This window comes from Bos taurus, chromosome 16, assembly GCF_002263795.3.
Source record: "Bos taurus isolate L1 Dominette 01449 registration number 42190680 breed Hereford chromosome 16, ARS-UCD2.0, whole genome shotgun sequence".
In the NCBI taxonomy this organism is placed as follows: domain Eukaryota; kingdom Metazoa; phylum Chordata; class Mammalia; order Artiodactyla; family Bovidae; genus Bos; species Bos taurus.
In genome coordinates this window covers 28,173,372-28,186,269 of record NC_037343.1, presented here as the reverse complement: position 1 = coordinate 28,186,269, position 12,898 = coordinate 28,173,372, and the positions used below count along the sequence as shown (strand labels likewise).

The 12,898-nt window shown below is 35.6% G+C and overlaps 1 protein-coding gene across 2 annotated transcripts in view; it reads right to left on the bottom strand.

Moving 5' to 3' along the window:
• DNAH14 (dynein axonemal heavy chain 14) overlaps positions 1-12,898 on the bottom strand; it is a 377,701-nt gene that overhangs the window by 256,529 nt on the left and 108,274 nt on the right. For both annotated transcript variants that reach the window (XM_059875675.1, XM_059875674.1), the window contains 2 exons: positions 8,116-8,276; positions 7,025-7,369 (listed from right to left, as the gene is read on the bottom strand). In XM_059875675.1, coding sequence (XP_059731658.1) covers positions 7,025-7,369; positions 8,116-8,276 — 506 coding nt within the window. The remainder of the gene's footprint in view (positions 1-7,024; positions 7,370-8,115; positions 8,277-12,898) is intronic.

Genomic DNA, 12,898 nt, shown 5'->3' with positions numbered 1-12,898 from the left:
GTAAGTCCTCTTCAGACAACTATTTTGCCTGTTTGCATTTCTTTTCCTTGGGGATGGTCTTGATCCCTGCCTCCTGTACAGTGTCATGAACTTCCGTCCATAGTTCTTCAGGGACTCTGTCTATCAGATCTAATGCCTTAAATCTATTTGTCACTTCCACTGTATAATCATAAGAGATTTGATTTAGGTCATACCTGAATGGTCTAGTGGTTTTCCCTACTTTCTTCAATTTAAGAAATTTTAAAAAACATATTTACTACTTGAGTGTTATTTTCTCTAGTCTGCAAAGAGGGAAACTGAGTTTCAGAAGGATTAATAAGCCTAAAATATGAAATTTAGTGAGTTACAGAGCTATAATTCAAGCCCAAATCTGATTCCAAATCCTGTTTGTATCCATTGTAAGTATACGCAGTCATTACAAATATATGCACAAATGTATGTGTGTGCTGTGGTGTGCTTAGTCGCTCAGTCATGTCCAACTCTTTGCAACCCCATGAACTTTAGCTTGCCAGGCTCCTCTGTCCATGGAGATTCTCCAAGCAAGAATAATGAAGTGGGTTGCCGTGCCCTCCCCCAGAGGATCTTCTTAACCCAGGGATCGAACCTATGTGTCCCAAATTGCAAGTGGATTCTTTAACATCAGGGAAGCCCATATATATGTGTATATATTACATCCACACTTTTTATAAGTATTTGTATATCATTCCATTAGATTTTCAAAAGAATTAAATTCCTATACTTAAATTACAATTTTACCATAGTTTCCCTCATGTTTCAAGGGCTCTTGATGAGTAATCATAATTCTGGAATCAATATCAGTTTAATTTTCAGCTCACAGCCTTGAATTGCTTGTGTATGTTCTAATTTTTTAAATACTTATTCTACTTGACTATATGCTCATGCAAAAACAGCAATAAAAAACTTTATAAAATAAAAATACCTATTACTTCACCACCTAGAGATAATTATGCTAACCAAGCAGAAATTGTATCCATTTTATGGTGTATGGGTATATATGTGTGCACATGCACATACGTGAACCTGCTCTTGAATATACATTTTTATCACAGGGTTAATATGAACTGACTTTAAAGTCAGAGAGACCTGTGTTTGAATCCTAGTTCCAATATTTACTAACTGCATGAACCAAAGTAGCTTTACTTTAATAAACTTGGTGTCCTCATTACAGTTTTGAGAATCAAATAAAATAATTTAGTAATGGGTTTATAATGATGCCTGCTGAATTTTACTGAAAATGCTCACAATATAAGACTGAGTAAAGACAACTGTCCTGACTCCAACCACAAATCCCAATTAAATTCCAGAAAAATATCTTAAACTCATATCCCAAAGAAAACAGATAATTACATTTTTATAGAAGAGAGTAGTAGAAAGACATGAAATATTCCCAAACTTCCTTTTTGTCACTAGTAGTACATTCAGTTAAGGATTGTAAAAGAAAAGAAAATTACAGACCAATTTCACTTATAAGCAAGCATAAAGGCAAAATTTAAAAAATAATGTAGCAATATATCTATGTGCATGTGCACACTGGTAAGGTATATCTATTGATTCAGATATGAAATTAAACTTAGAAAGTCAATTAATGTAATTAACTGCATTAAAAGGTTAAAGGAAAACAACTGCATGATTATCACAACAGATAAAAAGAATAAGGATTTGATAAAGTTAACTTATGATTAAAAAACACATATCAAGTTAGGAACTCTTATGCAAATAAGGGAATTTCCTTAACTATATAAAGGGAAGCTACTTCCCTTTATAAAAACACACCTGGGGGCATGCAGAAGCCAGAAAGAAGAAAAATAAACATAACTTTCAGAACCACTTTCTAAAAATACATATAGCTCAGAAACAACTTTCTGGAACTAATAACAATGATTCTTCTAACTGTAGAAGTAACTCACATAAGTTCACTATGTGCCAGAAAGGGTAAAAGAGCTTTGCAATCATTAACTTCTTTAATTCTCACAACTTCTGTAGGTCAATTACAAATATTATCCCCAATTTACAGATAAAGGTGCTTAAGTATAGAGAGGATAAGGATATAAACTTTGTTGTTGTTGTTCAGTTGTATCCAACTCTTTGTGACCCCATGGACTGTAGTACACCAGGCTCCTCTTGTCCTCCACTATCTCCTGGAGTTTGCTCAAATTCATGTCCATTGAATTGGTGATGCTATCTAACCATGTCATCCTCTGCCACCCTCTTCTCCTCTTGCCCTCAATCTTTCCCAGCATCAGGGTCTTTTCCAATGAGTCAGCTCTTCACATCCAATGGCCAAAGTATTGGAGCTTCAGCATCAACAACAGTCCTTCCAGTGAATATTTGGGGTTGATTTTCTTCAGGAATTATGGATTTCCCAGGTAGCTCAGTGGTAAAAAAAAAAAAAAAAAAAAAAATCCACCTGCCACTGGAGGAGATGCAGGTTTGATCTCTGGGTTGGGAAGCTCCCTTGGAGAAAGAAATGGCAACCTACTCCAGTATTCTTGCCTGGGAAATCTCATGAACAAAAGAGCCTGGAGGGCTACAATCAACAGGGTTGCAAAAATTTGAACACGACTTAGCAGCTAAATAACAAGAATTGATATCTACAAGACACTGTATCAAAAAAACAAACAAAATGCACATTATTTTCAAGCACATATGGAACATTCTCTAGGATAGACCACATATTAGTACACAAAATAAGCCTCAACAAACTAAGAAGATAGAAATTATTTAAAGTATCTTTTCTGACCACAATGGCATGAAACTAGAAATCATCCATAGAAAGAAAACAAGCAAAAAACCACAATTACATGGTGACTAAACACTTGATACTAAAAAAAGAATGAGTCAATGAGGAAATAAAATAGGAAATAAAAAATAACTCTAGGCAAATAATGAAAACATTACTATCAACATCTATGGGATACAGCAAAAGCAGTTCTAAGAAGAAAATTCATAATGACACAAGCTTTATTCAAAAGATATGAAAAATCTCAAGCAACCTGCCTACCACCTAAATGAATTAGAAAAAGAACAAATAAAAATTAAGTCAGCTGAAGGAAGGAAATAAAAAAGAGAGTGAAAAAATTAAATTAAGATAAAAAAAAGAAAAATAAATAAATCCAAGAGATGTTTTTTTTAAAGGATAAACAAAATCAACAAATCTCCTCTAGACAGGCTCACCAAGAAGAAAAGAGACATGACTAAATAAACAAAATAAGAAAGATGAGAAACAACAACTGATGTCACAGAAATACAGAAAACCATAAGAAAAGACTATGAACAGTTGTTCAGTTTCTCAGTAGTGTCTGACTGCAACCCCATTGACTGCAGCATGCTAGGCTTCCCTGTCCTTCACTATTTCCAAGTTTGCTAAAACTCATGTTCATTGAGTCGTTGATGCCAACCAACCATCTCATCCTCTGTCATGCTCTTCTGCCTTCAATCGTTCCCAGCATCAGTTCTTTTCCAATGAGTAAACTCTTTGCATCTAGTGGCCACAGTATTGGAGCCTGAGCTTCAGCATCAGTCCTCCCAACAAATATTCAGGACTGATTTCCTTTAGAATTGACTGGTTTGATCTCCTTGCAGTCCAAGGGACTCTCAAGAGTTTTCTCCAGCACCACAATTTGAAAGCGTCAGTTCTTCTGTATCAGCCTTCTTGTTGGTCTGTACATGATCTCTCACATCTGTACATGATTACTGGAAAAATCATAGCTTTGCCTATATGGACCTTTGCTAGCAAAGTGATGTCCCTTCTTTCTAATATGCTGTCTATGTTTGTCATAGGTTTTCTTCCAAGGAGCAAGCATTTTTTTTTTTTTTTAATTTCATGGCTGCAGTCACCATCCACAGTGATTCTGGAGCCTAGAAAATAAAGTCTGTCAGTTTCCATTGTTTCCCCATCGATTTGCCATGAAGTGATGGGACCGGATGCCAAGATCTTCGTTTTTTGAATGTTGAGTTTTAAGCCAGCTTTTTCACTCTCCTCTTTCACTTTCATCAAGAGGCTCTTTAGTTTCTCTTCACTTTTGGTCATTAGGGTGGTGTCATGTGCATATATGAAGTTAATGATATTTCTTCTGGCAATCTTGATTCCAGCTTGTGCTTCATCCAGCCCAGCATTTTGCATGGTATACTCTGCATATAAGTAAAATAATCAGGGTGACAATGTACAGCCTTGACAGTCTCCTTTCCCAATTTGGAACCAGTCTGTTATTCCATGTCCAGTTCTAATCGTTGCTTCTTGATCTGCACACGGGTTTCTCAGGAGGAGGCATGTAAAGTGCATGCCAACAAAATGGACAACCCAGAAGAAACAGACAAATTCCTAGAAACATAAAGCCTGCCAAAACTGAATCAAGAAGAAACAGAAAATTTATAGATCAATTATTAGAATTGGAACAGAATCTGTAATTTTAAAAAACTCCCTGCAAACAGAGGTCCAAGACAGAATAGCTTCACAGGGAAGAACTTACAAACATACAAAGAACTTATACCTATCATTCTCAAACTCTCCCCAAAACCTGAAGAGAACAGAACATCCCCAAATTCATTCTGCTGCTGCTGCTGCTTCGTCACTTCAGTCGTGTCCGACTCTGTGTGACTCCTGAGACAGCAGCCCACGAGGCTCCCCCGCCCCTGGGATTCTCCAGGCAAGAACACTGGAGTGGGTTGCCATTTCCCTCTCTAATGCAGGAAAGTGAAAAGTGAAAGTGAAGTCGGTCAGTCATGTCCGACTCTTAGCTACCCCATGGACTGCAGCCTACCAGGCTCCTCCATCCATGGGATTTTCCAGGCAAAAGTACTGGAGTGGGTTGCCATTACCTTCTCCACAAATTCATTCTATGAGGTCCCAATCATCTGATACCAAAACCAGACCAAAACATTACCAAAAAAGAAAATTACATGCCAACAGTTCTGATGAATATAGATGCAAAAATCCTCAACAAAATATTAGCAAACAAAATCTAACAACACATAAAAAGGATCATGCACCATGATCAAGTTTTATTCATTCCAGGGTCACAATGGTTCCATTTATACACATCGATCAAAGTGATACAGCACATCAAGAAAACAAAAGACAAAAACCATGTGATCATCGCAATAGATGTAGTAAAAGCATTTGATAAAATTCAACATTCATTCATTGTAAAAACTCACAGCAACATGCATCTAGAGGGAACATATCTCAACATAATAAAGGCCATGCATGCATGCTTAGTCTCTTCAGTCGTGTCAGACACTGTGCAACTTCACAGACTGGAGCCTCCCAGGCTCCTCTGTCCTTGGGATTCTCCAGGCAAGAATACTGGAGTGGGCTGCTGTGCCCTCCTCCAGGAGGTATTTCCAATCCAGGGATCGAACCCATGTCTCTTACATCTACCTGTACTGCTAGGCATGTTCTTTAACACTAGTGCTACCCGGGAAGCACCATGCAACAAATCCAAGGGCAATATAACACTCAATGGTAATAAGGTGAAAGTCTTCCTGCTAAATTCTGAACAAGCAAAGGAGGCTCACTCTTACCACTTCTATTCAACATAACACAGGGATTCCTAGCCAAAGCAATTGTAGAAGGAAAATAAAATGTATCCAACTTGGAAAATAGGAACAAAGACTATTACTATCTGTGGAAAACATGATTTTATATATATGAAACCCAAAAGACTCCACACAAAATATTACAAATAATAAATGAATACAGTGAAATTCTAGGCCTTAAAATCAATACAGAAGAATCTGTTGTGCTTATATATAGTAAAAATGAATTAGTATAAAGAGAAATTAAGAAAACAATCTCATTTAAAATCATACCAAGGAAATAAAATGCATAAAAGTAAATTTGACCAGACACATGAAAGCTGTATGCTGAAAACTGTAAGACATTAATGAAAGAAACTGAAGAAGACACAAAGAAATGGAAAAGTATTTCATGCTTATAGATTGGGAGAATTAATGTTAAAATGTCCCTATTACCTAAGACAATCTACAGACTCAAAGCAATCCCTATCAAAATATGTGTGACATTTTCCACAGAGCTAGAAAAAAATCCTAAAATTTATATGGAATTACAAAAGACCCCAAATAAGCAAAGCAATCCTGAGAAAAAAACACAGCCAGAGCCATCACACTTTCTCATTTTAAAACATATTACACAGCTACAGTAATTCAAACAGCAGAGTGCTGGCATAAAACAAGATACATAGATCAATGGAACAAAAATGACAGCCCAGAAATAAACCCACATATATATGGACAATTAATTTATAATAAAGGAGCAAGGAACATACAATGGAAAATGAAAAGTCTATCTGATAAGTTTTGGGAAAATTGACCTGCCATACGTGAAAGAGTGAAGCTGGACCACTACCTTAAACCACACACAAAAATCAACTCAAAATCGATTAAAAACTTGAATGTAAGACCTGAACCATAAAAATCCTAGAAGGAAACATGGGCAGTAAACTCTTTGACATTTCTCTTAATATTTTTCTCCTCAGGCAAAGAAAACAAAATCAGATATAAACAAATGGGATAACATCAAACTAAAAAGCTTCTGCACAGGAAAGGAAACCATGAAAAAATTAAAAAAAACAAACAACTTACTCAATGGAAGAAGATATTTGTAAACCTTAAATCTGATAAGGGGTGAAGATCCAAAATATATAAAGAACTCATACAACTCAACAATGGAAAAACAAACAGTTCAATTTAAAAATGGGCAGAAGAGCTGTATAGACTTTTTTCCACTGAAGGCATGCAAATGGCCAATAGTCACATGAAAAGATGTTCAACATCACTAATTATTACAGAAATGCAAATCAAAGCCACAATGATATTATCTCACACCTGTCAGAATGGCTACTTTAGGATAGGAAGAAAAGGACTGAAATATAATGTGGTACACATGAAACTTACATAATATTATAAGCTGATGTTATCTCAATACAGTGTTACAAATTTAAAAAATTGATTCTCATGCAATAGGAATATTCAAAATACTTACCTCCAGTAGATTTGCATTCTTTCTTTCAATTACAGATCTCAAGAGATTTTGGCTCATATCTATGATGTTCTCAACATATGGTAAGCATTGTAACTGATAATCAAAACTCATAACATTGAAAATACCAATGCGCTTCTCAATGGCCATATTAACAATTTGTCGAAGGTAGTTTCTGAATTTAGACAGTATACTTTTAAACTGTGTTGAAGTTAATTCTTCCATAGATGATATTTTGGTACCTATGATTTTGGCCTTCTCTACCATAGTACAATATTTCCTAAACTGGCAGCTGTAAATACTAACTTGGCCCATTGAACTTCCAATAATAGTCAGGAAACTCGCAATCTATAAGTAAAAATGTTAAAAAGTCAATCAGGATTTTGTTTTTAAAATGATAATAGTATGATCTAATAATCTAATGGTTTGGTTAAAACATTTAAAATGGTTTTATGTGAAGTTCATTTTGTTAAGAATGTCTGTTAAATATCTAAATATTTAGGAAACTTAAGACTTTAAGAAATTTAGATAGCTTTTTATATTTTGTTTTATGTAAAGCTTTAGTAGGTTATTTAACTTTATAATTAGCATGTTATTTTGAGCCATGTAGTAAGGACATCAGTCATTTATTCCTTGGCTTGTTACCTTGTTTTAGTGTATACGCTTCACACATAGCTCTAGAAAAGATGAGTTCTAAATATTATGGGACCTTACCCAATTCTTAAAACAGCCTTTGGATAGAATCTTGACCCAAGCTAGGCAAGTTGGTTATTTTGTGAGTTTGAACAAAAAAATGCCACGTTAGATAGTAATGGGAAAAGTCAGGGCCAACATTAGCAAGCCAATATTATGAGGGAACTATAAAAGAGAAAGATTATTTTCATAGTGGAGGTTTGAAAAAATATACAGAGGCAAACAAAGAGGAAAGATCATAAAGAAGACAAATAGGGAGATAAGCTGGGAGTGATTTTCCAATTGCCATTAATTATGATACTCTAATTTTTCAATAAATCCCTTTCATCTGAAAATTTCAGTGCATTTCTGTTCCTTAAGCCAAACATTCCTTCCTTAAGACAAACTATTTTTAAACTTACTTTATCTTGGTAGGCAGGATCCATTTCAAAAAGGACCTGACAATCTGGCCATCTGGTTTGATAGTCACTTACATTTTTCTTCTTATTAGGTAAATCCATAATTAAAGCTGACTCAGTAAAGATAGACAGGCGGGGATCTTGGCAAAGAGGAATAATTTTGGCTAAAATATATGATTCAAAGTTTAGTACATTCAGAAATTCCATTGAAAGCAATGCTTTAAAATTATCAAGGACATTTAGAACTACTGAAAACTGAGGCAGATTTCCTTTGAGGGCTATCTAGTATTCTATACTGATAAATGGAATTTAAAGGCAGGTATAAAAATTTGGAATTAATTATTATAGAAACAATCACTCATGGGTACTGGGTGGTGGGTCAAGGTATGATAAAAAAAATCAGAAGAAATCATTAAGTTAACAAATACTTAAAGTGTATCTGCTGTGTGAAGAGCATTATATCATTATGAGGATACAAAAATTAGAAGACACTATCTCTACTCTCCTTGAGTTCATAATCAAGCTGAACAAATTGAATGTCTAAGGCAAAAAAAAAAAAAAAAACAACCTTCAAAGTACCCTGCATACGCTGTCCAAAAGTCAGCTCAAAATAAATGACATATCTAAATATAAAACACAAATCTATAAATCTTCTAGGAGAAAATATAGGGATAATATGTGTGACCTTAAGCTAAGCAAAGAAGTTGTGAGAGACAAAACCAAAAGCATAATTCTTAAAACAAAAAAATTGACAAACTGTATCTTATCAAAATTAATAAATTTAGCTCTGTGAGAATCAATGAAAAGATAGTTGTCTTTTTGCTTTATTTATGGTTTCCTTTACTGTGCAAAAGCTTTTAAGTTTAATTAGATCGCATTTTCTTGTTCTTATTTTCATTACTCTAGGAGGTGTGTCAAAAAAGATCTTGCTGCGATTTATATCAAAGAATGTTCTGCTTATGTTTTCCTTTAAGAGTTTTATAGTGTGCAGCCTTACATTTAATAAACAAAATGAAAACACAACCCACAGATTGGGAGAAAATATTTGCAAATGAATCACCAAAGCATATGAACAACTCATGTAGCTCAATATAAAAAAAAATTCCAACACTCCAATCAAAAAATGAGTGGAAATGGACATTTCTTCAAAGAAGACATACAAATGGCTAATAAACACATGAGAAGATGCTCAACATCACTAATTATTAGAGAAACACAAACTGAAACTACAATGAGGTATCACCTCACACCAGTGACAATGGCCATCATTAAAATATCTACAAATGATAAATGCTGGAGAGGATGTGGAGAAAAGGAAACCCTCCTACTGTTTGGATGGAGTGTAAATGGATACAGCCACTATGGAGAATAGTATAGAAGTTTCTTAAGGAACTAAAAACAGAACTACCCTATGATCCAGTAATCTCACACCTGAGTATATACCTGTAGAAAAACCATAGTTCAAAAAGATACATGCAACCCATGTTCTGTGACAACCTAGAGGGGTGGGATAGGGTGGGAGATGGGAGAGAGGATCAAAAGGGAGGGGACCTACTTATACATATGGCTGATTCATGTTGATATATGGCATAAACCAAACACAACATTGTAAAGCAATTATCCTCCAATTACACATAAATTAAAAAAAGACAGATGTACTCCAAAGTTCATTGTAGTGCTATTTATAATAGCCAGAACATGGAAGCAAACTAAATATCCATCAACAGAGGAATGGATAAAGATGTGGTACATACCTATGGTGGAATAATACTCAGTCATAAAAAGGAACAAAATAGTGCCATTTGCAGAGATGTGGGTAGACCTAGAGACTGTCATAGAGTGAAGTAAGTCAGAGAAAAATATCGCATAATATTGCTTATATGTGGAATCTAGAAAAATGGTACAGATTAACTTATTTGCAAGCATAGAGACATAGGCGTAGAAAACAAACTTATAAATATTAAGCAGGGAAGGAGGTGGGATGAACTGGAAGGTTGGGATTGACATATATAATGACTACGTATGAAACAGATAACTAATGAGAAACTACTGCATAGCACAGAGAACTCTCCTCAGTGCTCTGTGGGGACGGAAATGAGAAGGAAATCTAAAAGAGACAGGATGTATGTATACATGTAACGATTCACTTTGTGGTATAGTAACAAATAACACACATTGTAAAGCAACTATATTTCAATAAAAATAAAAACAGAATGAAAAGTTAAGGCATAGACAGCGAGAAATTTTTGCAAATGTTGTATCTGATAAAATACTTGTATCCAGAATACATATTAAGACCTCTCACAACCTAACAATAAATAAACACCCCAACAAAAAATAAACAAAGATCTAAAAAGATATACAAAAATACATATATTTTAAGCATTTGAAAAAACAAACATCACAAGTCATTACAAATGAACTGTACAACCACACTGAAGAGGATGGGAAAGAGCTGATTTAAGTTACTTTGGAAAACAGTGTTTTTATTGTAGACTATAAGTTTAGACACTAAAAGGACCCTACATAAACACTGTACTTATTTGATATATTTGTTTCTTAAAGCGGTGGTTGCTGTTGTTTGGTCACTATTTTGTGTTTAACTCTTTTGCAACTCCATAGACTGTAGCCCACCAGGCTCCTCTGTCCATGGGATTTCCCAGGCAAGAATACTGGAATGGGTTGCCATTTACTTCTCCAGGGGATGTTCCTAACCCAGGGATCAAATCTGCATGTCTTGCATTGACAGGCAGATTCACTATCACTGAGTCACCTGGGAAGCCTTCTTAAAGACGTAGGGATAGCAATTCTGAAAATATAATACAGGTATAACAAATAAGTAACTATATTGCTGATTATGTGAGCCACATTTCTCACCAAAAGAGAAAAAAGTTACATATTAGGAAAAGTAGAAGGCGAGAATGAACCCTGAAGGTGCTAGACTGGGATCTGATAGATATATCAGTAAGAATTCATGTGCCATGTGCTTAGTTGCTTAGTCCTATCCGGTTCTTGCGACGTCATAGACTGTAGCCTGCCAGGCTCCTTTGTCCATGGGATTCTCCAGGCAAGAATACTGGAGTGGGTTGCCATTTCCTTCTCCAGGGGACCTTCCTGAGCCAGGAATCAAACCCAGGTCTCCTGCATTGCAGGCAGACTCTTTACTGACTCAGCTACAAGGAAAGCCTCAAGAACTCATAGTTTAAAACAAAACAAACAAAAAATAGATATAGACATACAGATGCATAAGTTATATATGAGCTAGTATATATACATACATTCTCTAGATCTTTTCACCATAGCATCTAAGAGCAATAACAGTGCTATAGTAATGAGCACATCTACAGTCTAGCTCCTTTTATTCCTAAAATTCATTCTCCTATAAAAGGAACCAACCAGTGCTCCTTGAAAAAGTGGTTGATTTAAGGGCAGAGGCAAAGAAAATACAAGATGAGCATGAAGCATCATGTGGTGATAGAGGCAAAACAAGTGGCCATTACAAAAACATGTCAATAGACTACATGTTTTAATCAAAAGACTGAGAATGACAGATTGGATAATAACACAAGAACCTGAAATATGTGGCCTACAAAAGACTCACTTCAGGCCAAATGATGCACAGACAGACAAAAAGTGAGAGAATGGATAAAGAAACTTACATGGAACAACTGGACTGGTTCAAAATTGGGAAAGGAGTATGTCAAGGCTGCATATTGTCACTCTGCTCATTTTAACTTCTATGGAGAGTACATAATGTGAAACGCCAGGCTGGATGAACCACAAGCTGGAATCAAGATTTCCAGGAGAAATATCACAACTTCAGATATGCAGATGATATCACTTTAAAGGCAGAAAGTGAAGAAGAACTACATAGAGCCTCTTGATGAGGATGAAAGAGGAGAGTGAAAAAGCTGGCTTAAAACTCAACATTCAGAAAACTAAGATCATAGCATCTGGTCCCATCACTTCATGCAAACAGATGGGGAAGAAGTAGAAACAGTGACAGATTTTATTTTCTTGGGTTCCAAAATCACTGAGGATGGTGACTGCAGCCACAAAATTAATAGATGCTTCATCCTTGGAAGAAAAGCTATGATAAACCAAGACAGTGGGTTAAAAGCAGAGACATCACTTTGCTGACAAAGGTCCATATAGTCAAAGTTATGGTTTTTCCAGTAGTCAGGTATGGATGTGAGAGCTGGACCATCAAGAAGGCAGAGTGCTGAAGAATTGATGCTTTTGAATTGTGGTGCTAGAGAAGACTCTTGAGAGTCCCTTGGACAGCAATGAGATCAAACTAGTCAATCCTGAAGGAAATAAACCTTGAATATTCATTGGAAGGAAGGATGCTGAAGTTGAAGCTCCAATACTTTGGCCACCTGATGTGAAGAGCTGACTCACTGGAAAAGACCCTGATGCTAGGAAAGACTGAGGGAAAGAGAAGAAGGGTATGAGGGAGGATGAAATGATTGGATGGCACCACCAACTCAATGGATGTGAGTTTGAGCAAACTCTGGGAAATAGTGAAAGACAGGGAAGCCTGGCGTGCTGCAGTCAAAGAGTCGGACATGACTTAGCAACTGAACAACAACAGAAGGCTACATCCAAAAAACATCAACACACATTCTTTTCAAGGTTGCCTGGTATGTTCTCTACCATAGAACATAATCTAAATTGGAAAATGAGCCGCAAAACATTTAAGAGAACAGAAGTTAATTCAATCAACTTTTCTGACCACAATATGAAACTAGGTATCAACTAAAAAAGAAAAATGGGAAAAAAGCCA